Genomic DNA, 23,196 nt, shown 5'->3' on the forward strand with positions numbered 1-23,196 from the left:
AATCGGAGGGATAGATGATTTTATTTTGAAAGCAGTTTGACTGGATGTCCATCAGATGCGATGAAGGTCAGCACCGGAGAAGCTGTTCTTCTCAGGTTACTTAGATCAGTCTATAGATGACTGTGGTACTGGACTCCTGATGAGAACAATTAAGGGCTCGTGTTACTATCTCATCTATATGTGGCTAAGGTAAAACTGCTTTAATGGGAATGATTCACAGCCACAATCAATACACGGCTGATACTAACAGGCCACAGTGCAGTTGCACTCTCACACAGGGCACAGTAGGATCTGACTGAGGGTTGCTGGGAAGACGGATGACTTTGTTGGCTTACTCAGCGGCCCGATTACATGCAGCACCACCTGTTCTGTCCAAAATGTTCACATTTAATATCTAAAGTAGAGTGGGAATGGAAAAGTAGGGTAAACTTTTTGACGGATATACCATTTAAATGTTTAAGGGTCGGTTAGAATTTTAATACCTTTATCCAGCAAAGAAGCATTAAATTTATCAAAAACATTTCAAATAAATGCTGTTTTTTTAACTTTTCATTAGGGCTGTCACTAACAATTATTTTGGAAATTGAGTAACCAATCGATTATTCGCACAATTAATCGAGTAATCAAATTATTATCATACATTTTTTGTGGTTATAAAAATAGACCAAAGTGAACAATGGACTTTTAATATTGGCTAAACAATATTTGATTCAAATATCCACTTAATGTCTAATATTGGGCCATTTCTTTATGACAGAAAAGCTACAGCTACTGAAATTTCTTGAATATTTGGACATCAAAATGTGTGAACTCAGAGTGAGATTTGAGCTTTTATTTCGAAATTGCGATTAACAATTAGCATATTGAGAAAGATACTGATGTATTATCCTGTGTTTGCATAGGTTTAGAATGATTTACCTTACAAATCTGATTAAATGTTTCCAGATGAACTTTACAATAAACCCAAACTCACAGCGATATGCAGAGATGGAGTTTGATACACTTCACAAACGTAAATGATAAATGTTTGTTGGGAGCAGCATTTACGGACATAACCTACACACTCATAAATAATTAAAGCGCACATATTAAACCTGTATCACATATATTTACTGTTACTGTTATTTACTGGTATTTTGCTGGTTACTCAACACAGGCAAATTGTAGTCAAGGAATTCGAGTACTTGAATTGAATCGATAAATCGTGACAACCCTACTTCCTATTCAACAAAGTAATCATGAAAAATGAATTATGGTTTTCACAAAAATATTAACAACTGTTTTCAATGATAATAAGCAGCAAATCAGCATATTGGAATGTTTTCTGAAGGATAATGTGCCTCTGAAGACTGTATTTTGAGTATTTTTACCATCACAGGAATAGACATTTTAATTTTAATTTTTTTTTTTTTTGTAATGATATTTCATAATATTAGTGTTTTCACTGTATTTTTGATAAAAATAAATGGTGAGCATAAGAAACTTCTATTAAAAGTATAAAAAAGTACAGACCCCAAACTTTTGAACAGCAGTGTACTTCCATTTCATGTCATTCATAATAAAATCTAATGCAATATAGAATATTTCAGAATTAGAAATATGTCTGTTTAAAATAGGCATTGTCATGACCTTTAAAGAATTTACTAATGTCTTTTGCAGGCCTGAAATTCACTGATACTGTCAGGCTGTGAAAAGGCACATCAGTTTATTGACACAAACCCTCTTTTTTTATCTCACACAGACAATAACAACATGACCTCAAAAATATGAAGTTTTTTTGAGGCAAACCAGATTTCTCAGGATTATCTAAACTCAGAATGCAATGGACATTAAAAACACGATTATTTAAAATAGTCTTCTTCAGTTCATAAATGAGAACACTGAGAGAATGAAGATATTTTGTACAGTCTGTCAGTGCTTTTCTAAAGCACTCGAAAATAATTGATGAGCACAAAGCGGACTCATGGATCATTAAACATATTATTTTTGCATAACACACTTCATAATGGTTTATGCTCGCTGCCCTGTTTAGATATGAGGGCTTAGAGAGCCTGACTTGAAATCAAAAACAAATTTCATGGATGATATTTACAGTAATTTGTTGTGGCGGTCTGCTGTGATGAAGGTATTGATGATCATGATGCTGTTTTGAACAATGTCAGAAAATCTGAACAAAAATGTAATCATTTTATGACTTTATCATTTACCATATATAATATATCAAAACAAAAAGCTCATCTGTCAACAGATTGGCATATAACAAGATGTCATATTAGCTTCAAGAAAAGCATTCTCAAACTGAGGGATGGAGCTGAACTAAACTTGTTATAAGCCAACAAATTATATACGTTTTGATTCAACTATAGATTATTGAAAAGTTCTATGAATATTAGAAGCCTCTGTATCACCTATTTTCCAGGTGTTTACATTATCTTGTAAATAAGAAAAGACTGTTTTGGACTGAACTAAATTAAATGCACACCTGGCAGCTGATCTTACCTGTATTTTGATTGGCCATGAAAAGTTGCTGACATAAACATGGAAAGTGATGTTGGGATTTGCCAGGAAGGAGAATGTCTCACAGGAGAAGCTGTCTCTGTATTCTTTGATGTTAGTCTTGGACACTATGGGGAATTCCTCCCCGGAGATCGTACCCGCTGCAGGGACACATAACACAGCGTCAGCAAAGTGCACGTCAGCCAACAACAACGCCTGCATACAAAACCCTCTGCAAGATTAAATATGGCATAACATTCTAATCAACCCTTCAACATCTGAATAATGCATCTGAATAAAGCCATTGTAAGGAACTGTACTTGAATACTAACAGGATCAATAGTGAAAGCACCATGACAAAAAGCCTAAAAACTTCAAGTTTCTTGCTGCTTTTTCAAATGTTAGAACAGATTTAATGGTTAATAGTGAACACATTGTCTACCATAATATAGTAAATCTGAAACCACAAATAAAGATAAACATTAGCCCATCTACAGTGCCTTGCAAAAGTATTCATTTTTTTCACATTTTGTTTTGTTGCAGCATTATGTTAAACTGCTTTAAATTACTTTTTTCCACATCAATCTACATCTCATACACCATAATGACAAAGCACAAAACAGGTTTGTAACAACTTTGCAAATTTATTACAAATAAAAAACTGAAAAGATCCCGTTGCATAAGTATTCATACCCTTTTCTGGGACACTCAAAATTTAGCTCAGGAGCATTTATATTGCTTCTAGATATTACTACACTTCGAGTGGAGTTAAACTGTGGCAAATTCATTTGAATGAGTATGATTTAGAAAGGCACACACCTCTCAGAAAAGGTCTAACAGCTGAAAATGCATATCAGAGCAAAAACCAAGTCCTGAGGTCAAGAGAACTGCCTGTAGAGCTCAGTGACAGACTTGCGTTAAGGCAATGATCTAGGAAAGAGTTCAGAAAAAAATCTGCTGCATTGAAGGTTCACAGAAGCATGTAGCCTCCATTGTCCATACTGGAAGACGATTGGAACAATTAGTGCTGCGTCCGAAATCGCATACTGCTTCAGTAGGTACTACATTTAAATTCAAACGTACTTCATGACTGTTAAAACAGTACGTTCTATATAGTATGAATATGGGTAGTATGACTGGAATTCGGACGTACTACATCCGCCGCGTCTCCACTTTCCGCCATTTTTTCGAATAACAACTCCTCTCCTGGAACCTTAAGTGTCCATGGTATGCGTACTGCAGAATTCGGGCGGAAGCAGTAGGTCATCCGGGTACTTCTCGCCTACTGTATTTCGAATTCTATGAATTCGGACATACTACTCGCCTCACATACTGTTTTTTCGCGTTCTATATAGTAGGGAAGTATGCGATTTCAGACGCAGCATAGGACTCTAAAAAATGTCTGCCAGCCCCCATCCAAGCTGACAGTGCTTGAGAGGTGAAAAGGTGAGGCAAAGAATGGCAGATAATTGCCAAATGCAGATGTGCAAAGCTTGTCACATCATACCCAAAAAGACTTGAGGCTGTAAAGGTGCTTCAACTATGTACTGAGTTAAGTTTATGAATACTTATGCAATGTACTTATTTCAGTGTTTTATTTTTAATACATTTGTAAAATTTGCAAATCTGTTTTTTGCTTTGTCATTATTATGGTGTACGGAGTGTAAATTGATGTGGGGAAAACCTAATTTAAAACAGTTTAACACAATGCCGCAACAAAACAAAATGTGAAAAAAAAATGAAGGGGTATGAATACTTTTGCAAGGCACTGTATATTGAGTATTCCCAGTTGACCCATTCAAAGACTGCTCTATTAAGTATGACAAAATTTATTTATTTTGCTTATTAGCAATTCATCACAATGCAAAAATGACTTTGTCAACCTGAGTTACCGAGCAAGCTTGTTACATCTGAAAAACAAGAAATATGGAACTGTAATCATAACTGTGTATGAAAACAATTAAAATTGCCCTCGTTTTACCACTCCTAGTGTACATTTCTGTTCTGAGCTCAGTGTAAAATATTTCTATAAATATGCTCTTGTACTTGTCATATGATAATGACACTTATACTTAAACACTATCTGAACTATTCTAGTGACCGTTGGGAGTGTGGTTTATCTGCTTCTATAGGGCAATCTATAACACGTCTTTACATATCTGCTTGTCCTAGAGGTTTATTCAAACAGCATCAAAATGAAAAACTACTTCACTTAGGCATCTGCTTGTGCAAGAGCACTGTCTGTTTATCTTAATTGAAATCAAAAGCATTTTATGAATGCCCTGACAAATGGATTCACATAGCTGTCCTATATACTTACTTTGTTCATTCTTTCTTTTGGGATTCCATTTTAATCTGAAATTTTACAAGAAATACAATAGCATGAAATACTTTACCTGTTGAGCCAATAGACCATGTTATGTTGAGGTTGAAATTGTTAGATGCATTAATTGACATGTCAAGGTTCTTATTGGTCTGGAAAACAAACAAACAACATGACAACATCAGAATTTCATTGTACATGTACAGTGACAATACAGTTCTTACAACAAATTGAAGGTCCAAATTGCAGTTTCAATGCAGCTTCAAAGGGCTCTACCCAATCCAGCCAAGGAATAAGGGTCTTATCTAGTGAAATGATTGGTGATTTTCAAAAAAATAAAAATAAAAATAATAATAATAATATCCTTATTAACCACAAAAGACAAACACCCTTTTGTTTTTTTCACACCTACATCACATGTGACCTTTCCAACCTGATTATGCAATGAGTGAAGTCGTGAACATGCATTGCAGAGCAGGTAAAAAACAAGCATTTGTGGTAAAAAAGTAAATACATTTATTTTTAATTATTTTTTTTACAAAATAACATAGTTTTGCTAGGTAAGACCATTTTCCTCGTCTGGGATCATGTAGAGCTCTTTGAAGCTGTATTAAAACGGCACTTTGAACCTTTAAACCATTAATTGCCATTGAAGTCCACTATATGGAGAAAAATAGAGTGGTCTTTCTCAAAAACCTTTATGTCTTTTTGACTGAAGAAAGAAAGACATGAATGAATGACATAGAGGTGACAGAGGTGAGTAAATTATCAGGAAATTTTAACTCTGGAGTGAACTAATCCTGAACTGAACCCAGTTTGTTGCAGGAATCCAGAAAAAAAATATGTCTGTTTATGACACAAATTTGGGCTCTGCAAAGATAAAAATCAAATATAAACCCTTTCATTTGTAAACACAATGCAAATTCACTGACCTCTTCTGGAGTCGCCATGAAGTTAATAGCCGTGTAGTGCTGATCGTCCTCTTGAAGCAGACTGAAGGTGAACTGGTAGTCTATCAGAAGATTATCTAATGAGGTAGAGAAAAAAAAAAACACAAATGATATTTGGAATTTATGTTAAATAGTTTCAGCATAAAAATCTGGAGATTTCTTAAAAGAGAAGTTCACTTCCAGAACAAAAATGTACTCACCCCCTTGTCATCCAAGATGTCCCTGTCTTTCTTTCTTCATTCGATAAAAAATTATGTTTTCTGAGGAAAACTTTTCAGGATTTCTCTTTATATAGTTGACTTCTATGGTGTCTATAAGTTTAAACTTCCAAAATGCAGTTTAAATGCAGCTTCAAAGGGCTCTAAATGATCCCAGCAAAGAAAGAAGGGTCTTATTTAGCGAAACGATCGGCTATTTAAAAAAAAATACAATTTATATACTTCTTAACCTCAAATGCTGGTCCTGTCTAGCTCTGTGTGTACTCTGTGTATTCCAGTTCATGACAGTTAGGGTGTGTCGAAAAACTCCTTCTCATTTTCTCCTCTAACTTCAAAATCGCCCTACATCGCTGTTTTACCTTTTTCGTACAGACTGTTTGATCTTCGTTGCACATTCACTTTGTAAACACTGGGTCGGTACTTCTGCAGTGGTGTAGGGCGATTTTAAAGTTGGAGGAGAAAATGAGATGACAGTTTTTCGACATACCCTAACTGTCTTGAACCGGATTGCACAGAGTATGCATCGCAAAGCTAGACAAGACAAGCATTTGAGATTAAAAAGTATAGAAATTGTCAATTTGTTCAGAAAATGACCAATCGTTTCGCTAGATGAGACCCTTCTTCCTCGGCTGGAATCGTTTAAAGCCCTTTGAAGCTGCATTTACAAGTACAAACTCGCGGGAGAGAAATCCTGAAATGTTTTTCTCAAAAAACATACATTCTTATCGCCTGAAGAAAGAAAGACATGAACATCTTGGATGACAAGGGGGTGAGTAAATTATCTGTACATTTTTGTTCTGGAAGTGAACTACTCTTTTAACATTATGAATGTGATTGCTTGGCAAAACTTCTTCATGTTCATGTCATGTTAAAATCACAACATCATGGCAATCACAGCTATTCTTCAAAGTAAAACAAACTCTTGTTAGGAGAGAGAGACACAGTTGTGACGTGAAGGACTTTTTGACAGCTCACATCTGCACGAGCAACTAAAGGTCACCTTGTCCGATTCAATTGTGAAGACGGCATGTGATTAAATAGCAACAGACAGAGGAAGGCTGAGGATTGATTTGATTGTCCAGCGGGTCAAAATTAATATCAACTCAGCCAAGGGAAGAAAACACTGAACTGTCATTGACATTATTGCACAAAAAGATGAAAAAGCTTTAGCTGGATTCCAGTTATCATTTATGACCTTTTAGAAATCGACAGAAGCTTTCATAGATTAAAAACACTTAACAATGAGTAATTTGTGGGTTTCTTTCCATTAAAAAATAGTGGTGTTGTTCGCGATTATAGTTCAATTTATTGCATATCATGACCCTAAGAACAAATTATCAACCCTTAACTCAACCTTAGACTTTAAATAAGCATTTGAAATTTAACAAAGCAAATCGAACCGTTTCAGACCCACACTAACCCCCCCAAAAAAACGTTCAGGCCAAGATGTTTATCTCAACATATCCATGCATGACGTAGCAAATTCACACTAAACCATAGCAGATTGGAAGTTCACAGAAAGCGAGCGAAACTAAAGGATATTAGCTTCAACAAATAGCCGTGTTCATTCCGCAACCACAGAGAGATGGAGAATTACCGCAGATCAGATCAAAGCGGCCGTCTTGAGCTTATCTCTTCCTCTGACCACTCAGTACCCTCCGTTGTCACAGAAATAGAGAGATTATTGCTGGTTCTCTCTCGCTTTCTCTCCTCGTTCTAGCCCCAGGTACACAGCAAAGCTATGTTTATCCCAAAAGGGTCTTTGGTAAACTTCAGAGAGTTTTTCCATCCCATGAAAATCTAAAAAGGAGATCAACAGGCTGTTTTGGGTTGTAGGATATACATGTAGTTATGTCTACGGTGCTTGAGAGAACACTTAGAGCTATTTATTCCCTGCTCTCTAAGACTTCCTACTGTGATGATATTAATACTTTCGAGTGTGCATCTGTGTTCACTTGCATGACTGTGCACGAGTGAATGCGTGTCAAGAATTCATCAAACACAATGCAAATATTAAACAGACATAACAATATGTTGAAATATGTTCACTGCCTCCAACATTTTTTGCATTCATACGGTTATAATAAGCCAATTAATTGCACAAATTCAGCCAGTAAATCACATTACCCCTTGAGAGAAATGAGGGAGCACTAAATAATGTGGTAATTCAATCTAGCGAAATTCTATGAAAACATGTGCTGCTATTCTACTTCAGAGGAATGAAATTATTAACATACGAGGTTATTAACCTTTCTCGAACCTTTCTGGAATATTTCCACCATCATCTAATAAAACAAACCATACATAAGAAGCCAAAAGAGGACGTTCTGATTACAACCGACAACAGCATTGTCGTCTTGTGACATGCTCTGGTTACGAAATACACACATTTATTTACAATACATAATTCAATAAAGCTATTACAGGAATTTCAAATAACAGTCTCATCAAGCCAAAGTATATTTTTCCCTCTAAACATCCTGGAGAACACATTTCATTTCCAGGTTCAGAGGTCTGAAATGAAGCAATAACAGAAAGCCATCCTTGGCAAATGGGATCTAGGTATTTTATTTAATGTCTTCTACCATAAACGTTATCATCCTCAATTTTGGAACACCTTGCTGGCGGTAATGAGAACAGCAGAGAGTTAGGGACATCTGGAGTCATCTTTTTTAGAAGCAGGGAAGAAAATGGCACACTGCCCTTAAATAATAAGTCGAAGCTAAATATATGCTAGTTCACACGGTCCTTTTGAATGCGATGAGCTGAAATTAAAAGTGTTTTGCACTGTGGACAACCATGTATGCATAAGAAAAGCACTTGATTTAGCTAACCATACCTGATAATACAGTTGAAGTCAAAAGTTTTTTTGTTTGTTTGTTTAGTGATGAGTCCCTTGTTTGTCCTGAGCAGTTAAACTGCCCACAAATTCTTTGGTTTTTCAGCATTTTTGTGTATTTGAACCCTTTTCGACAATGACTATGATTTAGAGATCCATCTTTTCACACTGAGGACAACTGAAGGACTCATATGCAACTATTAGAGAAGGTTGAAATGCTCACTGATGCTTAAGAAGGAAAAACAATGCATTAAGAGATGGGGAAGCGGGGGTGAAAACTTTTGAAAAGAATGTGTACATTTTTCTTATTTTGCTTAAATATCCTATTTTTTTATATTTAGTACTTAGCTACAGTAGATACTTACATGTTTTCCAAAATACAAAATAAGTTAATTTAACCCTGATCATCAAATTCAACAAGTTTTCACCCCCTGGCTCTTAATGCGTTGTGTTTCCTTCTGAAGCATCAGTGAGCATTTGAGCCTTCTGTAATAGTTGCATATGAGTCCCTCAGTTGTCCTCAGTCATTGTTGGAAAGGGTTAAAATAACAAAAAAAAAGAACAGAGGTGGATCATTTAGGTAACAACACAGTATTAAGAATCAAGTGTATGTAAACTTTTGAACGGGGTAATTTTAATAAATTCAACTATTATTTTCTCTTGTGGACTATATGTCAACATCTTTTATGTGAAATATCTTATTCAGGTCAGTAGTAAATAAAAAATAACATGCATTTTGTATGATCCCTCTTATTTTGGTAAAATAACATTTTTCAGATGCTGCAAGGTGTATGAAAACTTTTGACTTAACCTGTATAATGTCAAATGTTCCTGCTTACAAATTATTTTGCAGATTTCCTGAAGTTAAATGCTTTAAGTGTATCAAAATACAATCTAAATTCTACTAATTTTGCATGTCTGGAATGGCATACAGCTATTGTTGAATTACTGCATGATATGCTATTTTTTTCAACTTGCTTAACTATTATATTTCTAGTGTGACAAATAATCTGGAGACAGTATCAACCAACATCTCCATTATCACAGACTATCTGCAGTGACTTACAGCACTTAGTGTATTTTAAAGAGGCATAAATAGAAAGAATCAATTGACTTTAGAGTTTCTGGATGGATTATATCATAGATGTATCTTAACATCAATTTTCTCTCTATCATCAGCATGACCAAAGTGCAATGAAGAAATGAAAATCCTAATTCGTCCTCATGCACTCTAACTTTGTCTTGATTGGAGAAAGATATCTACATCTAAGGCTTAACGCCGATACAATTCTCTTAAGAAAATAAGATAGGCTCTTAGATGTCCAAATAAAAGTGCCTTTGTGTGCAAGCACAAAACAGCCTGACTAAAAGTATTTAGCCGTCTAGGCAGAATGCCTGATTAGTTTTTGATGAGGGGCCCGGGGATGTCTGGTAGTGTCTGTCTGGCTGGTGGGACGCTCATTTGGGTATGTGTTTAAAGCAGCAGTCACGGCTTTGATTCAAGCTGAGGGAAGCTAGCCGTTGTTTGGTGTATAAGACATAAATATAATTTATAGGGGTCATTGTTGAAGGGATAGTTCACCCAAAAATGAAAATTATCTTAATTACTCACCCTCATGTCGTTCTAAACCTGTAAGACCTTTGTTTATCTTCAGAACACAATTTTCTTTTTGATGAAATCTGAAAGCTTTCTGATCCTGTATATACAGCAACACAACTACTACATTAAAGGCCCAAAAAGGTAGTAAGGACATTGTTAAAATAGTCCACGTAGCATATTTAATTGAAATATATCATCTTAAAATCTTCCAATTCAAAATCTCTTTATTATTTGAATATGATGCAACATAGTAAACATGACCTTTAGTCTAATAAAGACAATGATTTGATGACAGTTTTGACTGCACATCATTCATCATCATGTATATTGCAATTGCAATATGACCCTGACATTGGAGGTCAGACTGTAATAAACAGCTATCCGCTGCGTTAGTGAAGGAGATATTCAATTACCATTATGGTGAGTTGCAGTTATGGTCATCATTAATATTATCATGTTTGATGGCTGTTGATTTTTCTCCTTGTGATGACAGACATTAGTGTGTTCAAGGCTGGTCGAATTAGCCTGTTACGAAGATGAAGCGTAAACATCAATCCCACTCAGTGGGTAAATGTCACTGACGTTCCCTTGGGGAGTTAGAGTCGCTCTCAGACTAGCCTGTCTTCATGGCTTTAATTGGTCAAATTAGCAAGTGTGTCCACCCCACATATTTGAAGCCGGACAACTGAATCACTGCACATGTGCGATGAAATCCATAGTGACAGAGTGATGGGAGCCGCGCTAGTATGAGATAACAGTTGGACGCTGGGAGTGTGAGCTGCTGCTTGTGTTTGCTGGGACGAGTGTGTGTGTTTATACGTGTTTGTCTGTAAGAGAGATTGCAGGCCAAGCACAGTGTACACTTCAGCGTTTAGTACACCATACAAGGAGTATGAAATGGAGAAGAACAGTTGCTTTAATCTGAACTCGAGTGTAATATAATCATAGATTCCACAGAGGTTATTTTAACTAACCATGACTGACATCAAATGCCTTACGGCATGTGCTGTGAGTTTAACGTGCATTTGAGAATACAGGAAAACCAAAGGTTTACTTCATTTACACATTTATCATGTCTAACATTACGTGGACAGAAGTTTACAGCATTTCACCAATATTTCACCAAAATAAACATTTAAGGCTTGATGCAAGGTAAATATACTACAAGTGTAGTATTAAACTAAAGCAGTATTATAGTTAAGTAGGCTTGAAAAAGCTAACTTACGGATATGCTATTTAAGCTTATCATTCTTCTGAGCCAACATTTAAATAAAATCTCCTTTTAGATGTAATGCTAGCAATAAGCTAATTCATGCTAGCAACATGCTAAATCATTGGTTTTAGCTGATTTTAACTTTTTTGTGTAAAATCAGCTAGTTTTAGCTGTCTTAAACTTGTTTTAGCAGTTTTATTTTTGCTAAATTAGCTTTTAGCAGGTTTTAACTGTTTTTTTTATCAAATGGTTTTTAGCTGGCTTTAGCTGTTTTTGTTTAAGCAGTTTGTTTTAGTTGGTTTTAACTAGCTTTAGTTGGTTTTCGTAGCTGTTTTTCGTCAAATGAACTGGTTTTAGCTGAGTTTGTTTTGCTAAATCAGCTGGTTTAAGCTGTTTTTTTGTAAGTCAACTGGTTTTGGTTGGTTTTAGCTTTTTTTGCTAAATCAGCTGGTTTTAGCTGGATTTAACTGTTTCACTGTTTTTGGTAAATCAACTGGTTTTAACTGGTTTTGGAGTTTTTGAACCACTTTTTGTCAACTGGTTTTGACTGGTTTTTAGCTGTTTTTTGTTTGTTTTGCTAAATCAGCTGGTTTTAGCTAGGGTTTTTTTGCTAAATCAGCTGGTTTTAGGAGTTTTTTAACCACTTTTTGTCAACTGGTTTTGGCTGGTTTTTAGCTGTTTTTTTGTTTGTTTGCTAAATCAGCTGGTTTTAGCTGGATTTAACTGTTTAGCTGTTTTTGCTAAATCAACTTCTTTGCTGAAGCTGTTAGTTTGAACTAATTTAAGCATTTTTTTGCATTTTTTTCCCCTAAATTATCTGGATTTAGCTAGTTTTTAGCTGTTTGTTGTTAAATCAATTGGTTTTAGCCATTTTTTCTTAATAAACTGGTTTTAGCTGGCTTTAGCTGTTTTTTAAGCAGTTGGATTTTAGCTGGTTTAACTGGTTTTAAGCTGTTTTTTTGTAAGTCTAAAGTAGCTTTTTTGGCAAAATCAGCTGGCTTTAGCTAAATTTTTAGCTGTTTTTGATAAATAAACTGGTTTTAGGTTTTTTTGGCTATTTTTTGTTTAACTTCTTTGCTGAATTCGCTAAATTTAATTAAGTTTAGCAGGTTTTTGTAGTGTTTTTTCCCCCTTAATCAGCTGGTTTGAACTAGTTTTCAGCTGTTTGTTGTTAAATCAATTGGTTTTATCTGGTTTTTAGCAGTTTTTTTCTTAGGCCATGTTCACACTTGTCGTCTTTTTTGACAAGAAAAAGTCTGAAAGCGTTGAAGCAGAGGGCGTCTTTTTGTTGCTGTAACAACAGCTGCAACAGTAGCCTATGTGTGGTGCAGAAATGTCGATAAAAGAGGAAGCTGGCTCTTTTCTTTTTTGACATTTTTGCCTTTTATTTGATAGGACAGTATTTAGACAGAAAGCGAAGTGGGAGAGAGAGAGGGGGGGGTGGGATCGGGAAAGGTCTGCGAGCCAGGACTCGAAAAAGGGACGCCCAAAGCGCAACGGCGCTACTGTACATGTCGATGTTCGGCTCAAGAAGCTAGCAACGCTGCACGTCGGTTTTTAAAGTTAACGGGGAGGGGAATCCGGTTCACAATAAAATAAAAGTCTATATAATGCCTTTCCCATTTTTTCTTGTTGTTATGGAAACGATAGGTCTAGCTACTCGCTTGTCATTGGTCAGCTGTCAAAAAAGCGCTTGACGTAGAGCGTTTTCTTCAGAAAAGTTAAACTTTTTTCAGCTTGAAAGATGCTCTGAGCTGCAGAAAAAGACGCCAGCGGTGGCGTTTAAAAAAACGCTCAGGACTTTTTTGAAAACACGCTGGCAGTTTGAAAAAAGACGCCAAGTGTGAACACGCCCTTAATCAGCTGGTTTTAGCTGGCTTTAAGTGTTTTTTTAAGCAGTTGGTTTTAACTGATTTTAGTTGTTTTTTTAACTGTTTTTCAACAAATTAACTAGTTTTAGCTGGGTTTGCTATGCTAAATCAGCTGTTTTTAGCTGTTTTTTGTAAGTCAACTGGTTTTCGCTTGTTTTAGCTTTTTTGGCTAAATCAGCTGTTTTTAGCTGGATTTAACTGTTTTAGCTGTTTTTGCTAAATAAACAGGTTTTTAGGGTTTTTTTGGTCATTTTTTTGTAAGTCAACTGGTTTTGGCTGGTTTTTAGCGTTTTTTTGTTTTTGTTTGTAATTTATTTATTTGCTAAATCAGCTAATTTTAGCAGATTATAACTATCTAGCTAGCTAGCTTTTAAAACCACTAAATTAAAACTTTATTTAAAATTGAAAACCTTCAAACTTCAAGCTTTTAACACCTCAAATTTTCTAACTAGGCATTTTCAAGCCAACTTAAAGTTTGTCTACTTTAAATTGAAGTTTCTAAAGTTTGTTTTTTATCTACTTATCAAATATTCCTATTTTTAACAGTATGACTGAAATAGTAATATATTGCTGTCTTTTTTGATAAGTTAAAACCAAATAATAATTATTATAAATTAATTCAGATGCCATTAACCCCAAAGCTTTGTGGTTCAAAAAGAAAAAAAAAAAAAAAAAAAAAAAACACTTTATCCCAAACCTGTATTTTTAGTTTGTTTGTTTCCATGCAAGTCCTTGGGGTCCATGCAACTCAATGAGGTCTAATCTTGTTTTGGACCCCACTGGCTTTCATTGTACGTAAAAAAATTTTTATAAACATTTTTCTAAATCATCCTCTTTTGTATTCAGCAGAAGAAAGAAACAACATGAAGGTGAGTAAATGACAAAATTGTCATTGTGTTTGGTGTACTAACCCTTCAATAAAGAACGCACAGTCACAGGTGTGTATTTATCTGCATTTTACAACAGCACATCCAATGGGAATTCGCTTTCTAACGTGTGTTTCATTTCAGCTGGAAGGAAGGGGGATGCTGGAAAGGATTTGTTGACCACAGGAGGATATGATGCAGTGTGCTATCAATCATGAAGTGATATAACAGTATTGTGCTGCAGAGACTGGAGGGGAGGTCAATTATAAATAATGCATTTGGTAATAAATCCTCCTATATACAGGGAACGCGAGTCTGATCTGCTCATAAAAGCCTTGCAAACCCCTCACACGCTCTTTTGACACACAGGCATCTCCTATGTGTGTTGATTAATCATAATACTGAGAACCTTTCTGCCATAAGGCACCTTTTTCCTTTGTAATGCAGTAGATATCACAAATGTCTGGGTAACCAACGTAATCCTCAGATGTCCAACTGAAAAATAGAAGCTAGAGTCAAACAAATTGCTAAGAACAGAATAGATCACCCACTGATGAAATTGTGTCTATTTAAACAAACTGGCTGTCTGGATGTGCTCTGCTCATCTAAGACTGTAATCAAATGAAGCTTAGTTTTAAAAAAAACATTCACTGGTGGCATTGGAGGACTGTTTATGTAAGCCTGGTTTGGTTGGGATGGAATTTCTGGGACTGGTAGTGACAAGAGTAATGATTTAGAACAGGCTTTTTTTTATTTTCTTTGAGAACTGACTTTGTTTAATTTCCTGCTGTCGCAAAGTTTATGTGGAAGAGCTCACAGTCATTTTCAAGAGAACCCGTGTCTGCTGTTTCTGAAGATGATGGTTCTGTTCTGTGGCCGTGTCATTTCCTGTATATCTTTTCTTATTTTGTGGATGGATGAGGAAGTTATGACCGCTCCAAACTGTCAATCATAACAACTTGACTAGTACTAGAGCTGTAAGGCTGCCATCTAGTGCTCTGAATGTAAACTAAATCTAAACTGTGTGTATAAGACAAGAGATTTTCTGTGATAGACAGAGAATGCTAAACATGGAGAGACAGATACAAAGCACAACCAGCTTTGACATAAACATAAAGGATTACTGCTAAAACTGTGCTTGTAATCCTATAATAACTATTGTATGCTAGACTTGTGGCACACTGAGTAGTGTACATGCTCATTTAATATTTAATAACAACATGAGTGACAGTGCTCAAGAATTCGGGATTGAATTCCTATTAAGTTCAAAATCATATATATATATATATATATATATATATATATATATATATATTGTTATGAAGCAGACGGGACAACAAGGTAAGTGTTATACGAATGGTGTTTTATTTATACAAGCAGCAGTGCCGGAGGTGAATGGTGAGTTCGTGAAGGTGAGCAAGACTTGAAGTGATGAATTCAGAGTTGGATGGTAACGTGAAGAGAGTAACAGGTCCTTTCCGTTTTAGGTGGCGAGACTGGAGGATTCCAAGAACGAAAGCCAGAGGGGCACAGAGAGTTCGTGGATCCGCCACCCTCCGCTGACGCGGAAGTCAGCTTACGGCCACACACCACTGATGACTGGATACAGTGAAGACACAGAGGACTGGCGCTTGGAAGACTGGAACGAGACAGAGATAAGGTAAGTACAATTGGGTAAGTAATCTCGATAGTGATACTCGCCAAGAGACACTGGAAGTCCGCTTTCTCTGGAACGAGCCCGGACAATGAGTGGTGTGTGGAGAGTGGCTTTTGTAGAGAGGAGGATGATTGAGGACAGGTGTGCAGGTGATTGGATCCAGGTGACGGTGATCTGTGATGAGCTGAGTGAAGACTGACTGATACGTGACATATGGCCCCCCTCCCGGAACGGCGCGTCCTCGCGCCGAAATGGATACACCAGCGGAGGGAGGGTGGGGGTTCAGGAGGCGGGTGAGGAGCAGGTGACGAACTGGAGATGGACATATGATCTGGGACGTGAGGCCAGGGTGGAGTGGAAGGAGGTAGGAGCCAGAGTGCAGTCAGGAGTAGGAGGAGCCGGATGATGGTCCAGAGCCCAGCCAGGATGACACCCCAGGGCAGAGTCGAGGGAGGGAGGAGCCATGGTGGAGAACTGGCCCACGACACCCTGGGGACGAGCGACGGAGACGAAGCCTCTGGGGAAGATGAGCCAGGAGCAGCCGAGCAGACGGAGAGCCAGGGTGACACCGCAGGTCTGGAGGGCCAAGGTGACGCAGCAGGCTCAGGGGACCGAGGCAGAGCTGGGGCTCCGGAAGACCGCAGTGACACCGGAGCGACAGAGGACATAGGCGGAGCTGGAGGGAAGGAGGAGCCTGACGGAGCCAGAGGGACGGAATGACGAGGTGAAGCCGGAGGAGTGGAGTCCTGAGGCGACGGATGGTCAACGACTGACCAAGGCGGAGCCGGAGAGACGAGGGAGCCCGGTGGAGCTGGTGGGATGACGGGCCACGGTGGAGATGAGGGAGCCAGGAGCCAAGGCGGAGCCGAAGGGTCGGAGGACCGAGGTGGAGTCCAGGACTCGGAGGATGTAGGCAGGGACTGGGGAATGATCCGCCTTGGCGCAGCTGGAGCCTGGATGTCCCACGATGGCACCACACTCCTAGGTGGCGCAGCCTGAGGGTGAGCTGTGGGACAGACGGGTGGCAGCGGAGACAGGGCTGGAGGACTGGCTGGCTTGCGTGGAGGCGGGAGAGGGAGGCTGGGTGGGAACTTCGGAGATCTTGGAGCATTCGACGGAACCAGCGGAGATTCTGGACGGCGCTCTTGAGGAGCGGGCTCTGGGCGGCTGGACGACCCCAGCGGAGATTCAGGAGGGCTGGCCGTCTCCAGCGGAGACACTGAAGGAGCTAGCTTTGGGCGAGCGGTCACTGGAGGGCGCTCTGGCGGCGCAGTCACTGGAGGGCGCTTTGGAAGGCTGGATGAGACTGGCGGAGATTCAGGACGGCTGGGCGGAACCAGCGAGGATTCAGGACGGCTGGGCGGAACCAGCGGAGATTCAGGACGGCTGGGCGGAACCAGCGAGGATTCAGGACGGCTGGGCGGAACCAGCGGGGATTCAGGACGGCTGGGCGGAACCAGCGGGGATTCAGGACGGCTGGGCGGAACCAGCGGGGATTCAGGACGGCTGGGCGGAACCAGCGGGGATTCAGGACGGCTGGGCGGAACCAGCGGGGATTCAGGAGGGTAGGACATTATTTCTCCAAACCAGTCAATTAAATCGGCTTCAAATATCTCCAGTAACTCCTCATAATATCCTCCACAACGCAGTCTCAGCTCACCCTCAGGGTTAGGAGTGTGGGCGGGGCTTTCCTCCAAGCCCTCGATCTCCACGAGTACTCCCACGGTGACGCTAGCCGGCTCACACACCTGGTCAGTCGCGACGTCCTCTGTCGCTTTAAATGCGGCAGATCTTTGCGCTGCGGCTGCGGCGGGCTCTGGCTGGTGCTCCGTGCTGTAGGGTGATAGCTGCTGGCTGGGCTCTGGATCGGGGTTGCACATGCTGCTTACTGTTCTTGGGTCCGGGCTTCTGTTATGAAGCAGACGGGACAACAAGGTAAGTGTTATACGAATGGTGTTTTATTTATACAAGCAGCAGTGCCGGAGGTGAATGGTGAGTTCGTGAAGGTGAGCAAGACTTGAAGTGATGAATTCAGAGTTGGATGGTAACGTGAAGAGAGTAACAGGTCCTTTCCGTTTTAGGTGGCGAGACTGGAGGATTCCAAGAACGAAAGCCAGAGGGGCACAGAGAGTTCGTGGATCCGCCACCCTCCGCTGACGCGGAAGTCAGCTTACGGCCACACACCACTGATGACTGGATACAGTGAAGACACAGAGGACTGGCGCTTGGAAGACTGGAACGAGACAGAGATAAGGTAAGTACAATTGGGTAAGTAATCTCGATAGTGATACTCGCCAAGAGACACTGGAAGTCCGCTTTCTCTGGAACGAGCCCGGACAATGAGTGGTGTGTGGAGAGTGGCTTTTGTAGAGAGGAGGATGATTGAGGACAGGTGTGCAGGTGATTGGATCCAGGTGACGGTGATCTGTGATGAGCTGAGTGAAGACTGACTGATACGTGACATATATATATATATATATATATATATATATATTTTTTTTTTTTTTTTAAGTATCTTCTGCTCACAAAGCTTGCATTTATTTGATAAAAAATACAGTAAAATATTTACTATTTAAAACAACCATTTCCTATTTGAATATATTTTAAAATGTAATTTATTCCTGTGATTTCAACGCTGATTTTTTTGCATCATTACTCCAGTCACATGATCCTTGAGAAATCATTCTAATATTCCGATGTGCTGCTCAAAAATCATTTTTTAATGAATAGAAAGCTCAGAAGAACAGCATTTATCTGAAATAAGAAGCTTTTGTAACATTATAAATGTGTTTATCATCATAATCATTTGTATAATTTCTTTTCCAATATAAACTGAATCCAAGCTTTTGAATGGTACAGTGTATAATGTTACAAAAGCTTTTTATTTCAGACAAATGCTGATCTTTGGATCTTTCTATTTATCAAAGAACATTACTGTTATTTAAGAACATTAGATGCTTTGTTAACTTCAAACAGAATGACTTTTGTTTTAAAGTAAAAAGCTTCTTTTACAGAGAACACAATTTTTGCTATAAAAAAGGCAAAAAGTCAGTCCAGTCCTCTTTCAAATCATGCAAGAGGTTGTGTGTAAACTCTGTATTTTGCCACACACTTGTGCTGCATTTTATAGCAGCAGATATACGGGAGGTGAATCAAACCTGACTGCTTGCCCACTTCACTCTCTGACCTTCAGATATCTATCTGAGGCACTTTAAGTCAGAATCAGTGATTGTGGCTTGAGGACATGCTGGCCTCTTCCACTTCTTCGAAAATGGAACAGAAGCCTGTACTTGAGGTGGGATAACAGATAACTAGGGCTGGGTATCGTTCCAAAATGTTTGATACCGATACCGATACCGATACCCTGAATTCGATACCGGTTCCAAACGATACTTTTTTCGATACTTTTATTTTAAGAAATGTATTTTAACAAGATTACTTTTTCAGGATGTTTGTGACACTTTCACATCAGGCTTATCTCTAAGACCAATAAACAAAGGAACAAAAGCACAAAATGAACAAAGTGTAGTTAACACAATATATCAGTGAATGTTTTTTTCAAACAGTTCAAACTGTTTTAACTCAATCAGATTTAAGTATTTGTGAGGCTCACTGCTGCTTAAAGATTTAGTTCACCCAAAAATTTAAATTCTGTCATTAATTATCTACAAATGAAGATATTTTGGATTTAATCCAAGAGCTTTCTGATCCTCCCAAAGGTAAATCTTTGAATAAAGTTATTTTTGTTTACTTTGCACACAGAAGTATTCTCGCAGCTTCATATAATTATGAGATTGAACCACTTATATCACATTGACTTATTTTGACTATGTTTTTGGTTCCTTTCTTGGCATTGAAAATGCATATCCAGTAAATATAGGAGGATCAGAAAGCTCTTTGATTAAATCCAAATGATCTTCATTTGTGTTCTGAAGATAAACAAAGGTCTTATGGGTTTGGAACAACATTAGGGTGAGTTATTAATGACAGAATTTTAATTTTTTTGGTGAACTAACCTTTTAAGATCACCTGAAATCACTCAACAGTTCTTCTTCAGAAAAAATTAGCATGTAGCACTGATATTGATTCTTCATGGTCGATTTTGATTGCCGATGTTTTACAAGCAAATGGGCTGATTCTGAAAGCCTTTTTAATATATTTAAATTACACCTTAAGCAAGGGACAAGAATGAATGATAATATGAGTACATGAACAAGATGTTTATTTTCTCTATTATAGGTACAGCCATTTAAATTAGAGGCAACCACTGCATTTAGATTAAAATCTAAATAAATGACAAAATATATTCTAAATAACAAAAAATAAACGACACAGTTCTTTCTTAGTCGAGTAGACAATAAATACAGCCATAATCAAAATAGGCTACTCTTTCAAAATTCAAAGTGCAAACAGAGACCGAATCTTCAAGCATGATACAGAGCTATTAATAGACAACTACACAATTTATTAGCCCACATACTAATAACAGCTTCAATATTTTATGTAGCCTAATTTGCACGCATTGGGGAGTCGTTCTCTAAACGTGGGGTATTAAAATTGCTTTAAATGCGTGTGCGCGTTTTACTTTTGGTTTCGTTTCAACGATCCCGCGAAACTCGGCGGTGATGAGCGTGCATTCTACAATACAAGAGATTACTTCAACAAAACCTTTTGAAAGTGGGAGGACACAAACGGGATTTTGAAAAGCGTGTCCCCAGTGAAAATTATGCCCCTGCGTGAGTGCAACTCTGCCGCTGAGTTATTGTTTGATGTGAATGTATGTCGCGTTGTACCTATACTGAGACTATATTGAGACTGAGGCGCCAGAATTGTATCCGACAGAATGTGTCAGGTGTTTTCTCATATTTGACGAATCAGAGTTATGTTAAAAATTGTTCTGGCCTCCTGAAGAGAATCTATGCATTTTTGTAAGAAAAACATCCATATTTGAGCTAATGACGTATGACATTGGTGCTGCGCATGCGCTGATGAGTCTCGCACAAACCAACGTTTGTTTACAGGAGCAAAGGAAGCAAATTTTCCTGACTTTAGCAAAGGATCTTGGCTTATATCGAAATCCTCTGACATTTTTCTTTACAAACTTCTAATTCGTGGCCGGTGTTTTGTTTTGCTCTCTCCACTGCACTGTTCGTCATTTCTGAGCGGTGCATGCGCAACGCTGAGGTTATACACCAATTGCCTGGAGCAGCTTCTGTGTACGACTGTCAGCGCAAGCTAGAAAAAAGTGAATGTTACATTTTAATTATGGATTTTGGATGCTGTCTTAGCATTGCCTTCTTCTGATCCCAGCATTAGGAAAGAGTGGATGAACTTTATTTTTAATGAAGTTCCGGACTGCATCAGTAAGAACTTTTGTTCACTTTATTTTACCACAGATTCGATTACAAGCAAGGCACAATTCGGCACACGATTTTTAGAAAGATTAAAACTAAAATACCATTCTATGCCTACTATATTAGTAGTAATATAGTAGTAATGTTGCACCACACAAGTGTGAGTAACTGTTTTCATTACGTGGTCACTATTGCTTTGTCTGTTATTACAGATCATTTGATATGTACCGACTATTTATGCATTTTTTACCTAAATCACAGCAGTGTCCATCTATGAAGGATGCAGGCTGTCAAACATACACTGTTAGCCAATCACAGCAGTGGACGTTTCCTCCCGAGTCTACAATCTACCACAAACAAAGCGCACTGATGAGGGGGGATAAACAAAAAAAAGTTGATTCAACTTAAAAAAGTAACATGAAATGTTAAGTTGTACTACATGAAAACGTGGATATTTGAGTTGAGTAAACTTCAAATTTTAAGGCAGCACAAACACTTAATTTTTTAAGTTGAAACTACTATTTTTTTTTTTTTTTTTTTTTTTTACAGTGTATTACTTCTAAATTATGATGTTTTTTGATGTAAAATCTTGATAACATTATAACTGGACCTCAGAGAACAGTACAAAATAAAAAAAGGCAGTTCACAGCCCCTTAAAAGCAAAACAAGTCTCATTCTCAAAAACTGTGATACAATAATGAAAATCTATTTTTTCCAGATTTTTAATCTCCTTAATTAACATTTTGTAAAACATTTGGTTTTTCTGAGATTCATTCCAAATCCTCAACTCCTTAATTCTGCCAAGCAAAAATAACTGTATTACGATCGTAAACCTCATCAAATAAGCAACACGTGAACTGCACATCTCAGCTGTTGGCGAAGCCAAGAGCACACATGTTTTGCTTTAGGCTAAGATGTTGGCTTTTAGTGACAAGGTCGAGAAAAAAGATTCACTCACACACAATATACACATAAAGATACAGCAGACAGAAGCCAAGATGAACAACACAAGAGGTGTTATACTGCTGAGAACAGATGAATGCCTGTGTGATGGAGTCCTGATGAGGGGTTAGAAGGAAACACTTCCATCTGCTGTGCTTCCAGAAGGTGCTGGAAATGTTTACTTTGTGAACACTGGATAAAGAGTTTGAAAGTGTATGGGTGAAATGTAGGTTGCAGTGTGTAGTGCTGAATGATAAACTGAATTCTAAAATATATGTGTGATGTTTTTGTTTGTTTGTTTGTTTTTGGCTACATAAAATGAAGCAACATTGTGACTATTCAATGACTTTAATGTGCTTTTGATTTGGCCATTAAGTTTCCTAATAGCTGTGTCGTTAAATTAGTGTTGATGTTCCTTTTTTGTTGTTGTTGCTGTTGTTGTTGCTGCTCTTGCACTGTTCTTTCATTTTGAATCGGCTTGTTTCAAAGATGATTGTTAAAATAATGCAATTTTTTAGAAAATACATGAAACGAGACACAATACAGAGTACACTAACGTTATAAAATTGCGAGATGTACTAGTTGGCCTACAACTGAGTGTGTCCATGTATGAGAGAGGCAGAGAGTACCAGTAAGGGTTACTTACAGTAACATGTTCCTCTAAGTGGGTTGCCAAGGTACCGATTTTCAGAATCACATCTGCAGTAAATCAAAAGAAAGAACAATTAGTTTACAAATGCAATACATGTGCAAAAACAATTTAGATTTGGGAACTAGATCCATCGACAGAGAAATAGTCAATATTCACTGTAGGTATACAACAATGCAATATCTATTAATGTTTCAACTCCTCTTTTAAAATGTTTT

The 23,196-nt window shown here is 38.0% G+C and overlaps 1 protein-coding gene across 1 annotated transcript in view; it reads right to left on the reverse strand.

Moving 5' to 3' along the window:
* atrnl1a (attractin-like 1a) overlaps positions 1 to 23,196 on the reverse strand; it is a 326,819-nt gene that overhangs the window by 125,929 nt on the left and 177,694 nt on the right. Inside the window, exons 22-25 of the mRNA XM_073834640.1 lie at positions 22,976 to 23,028; positions 5,752 to 5,846; positions 4,893 to 4,971; positions 2,500 to 2,657 (exon numbers count right to left, since the gene is read on the reverse strand). Coding sequence (XP_073690741.1) covers positions 2,500 to 2,657; positions 4,893 to 4,971; positions 5,752 to 5,846; positions 22,976 to 23,028 — 385 coding nt within the window. The remainder of the gene's footprint in view (positions 1 to 2,499; positions 2,658 to 4,892; positions 4,972 to 5,751; positions 5,847 to 22,975; positions 23,029 to 23,196) is intronic.

This window comes from Garra rufa, chromosome 2 (assembly GCF_049309525.1).
Source record: "Garra rufa chromosome 2, GarRuf1.0, whole genome shotgun sequence".
NCBI classification, from domain to species: Eukaryota; Metazoa; Chordata; class Actinopteri; order Cypriniformes; family Cyprinidae; genus Garra; species Garra rufa.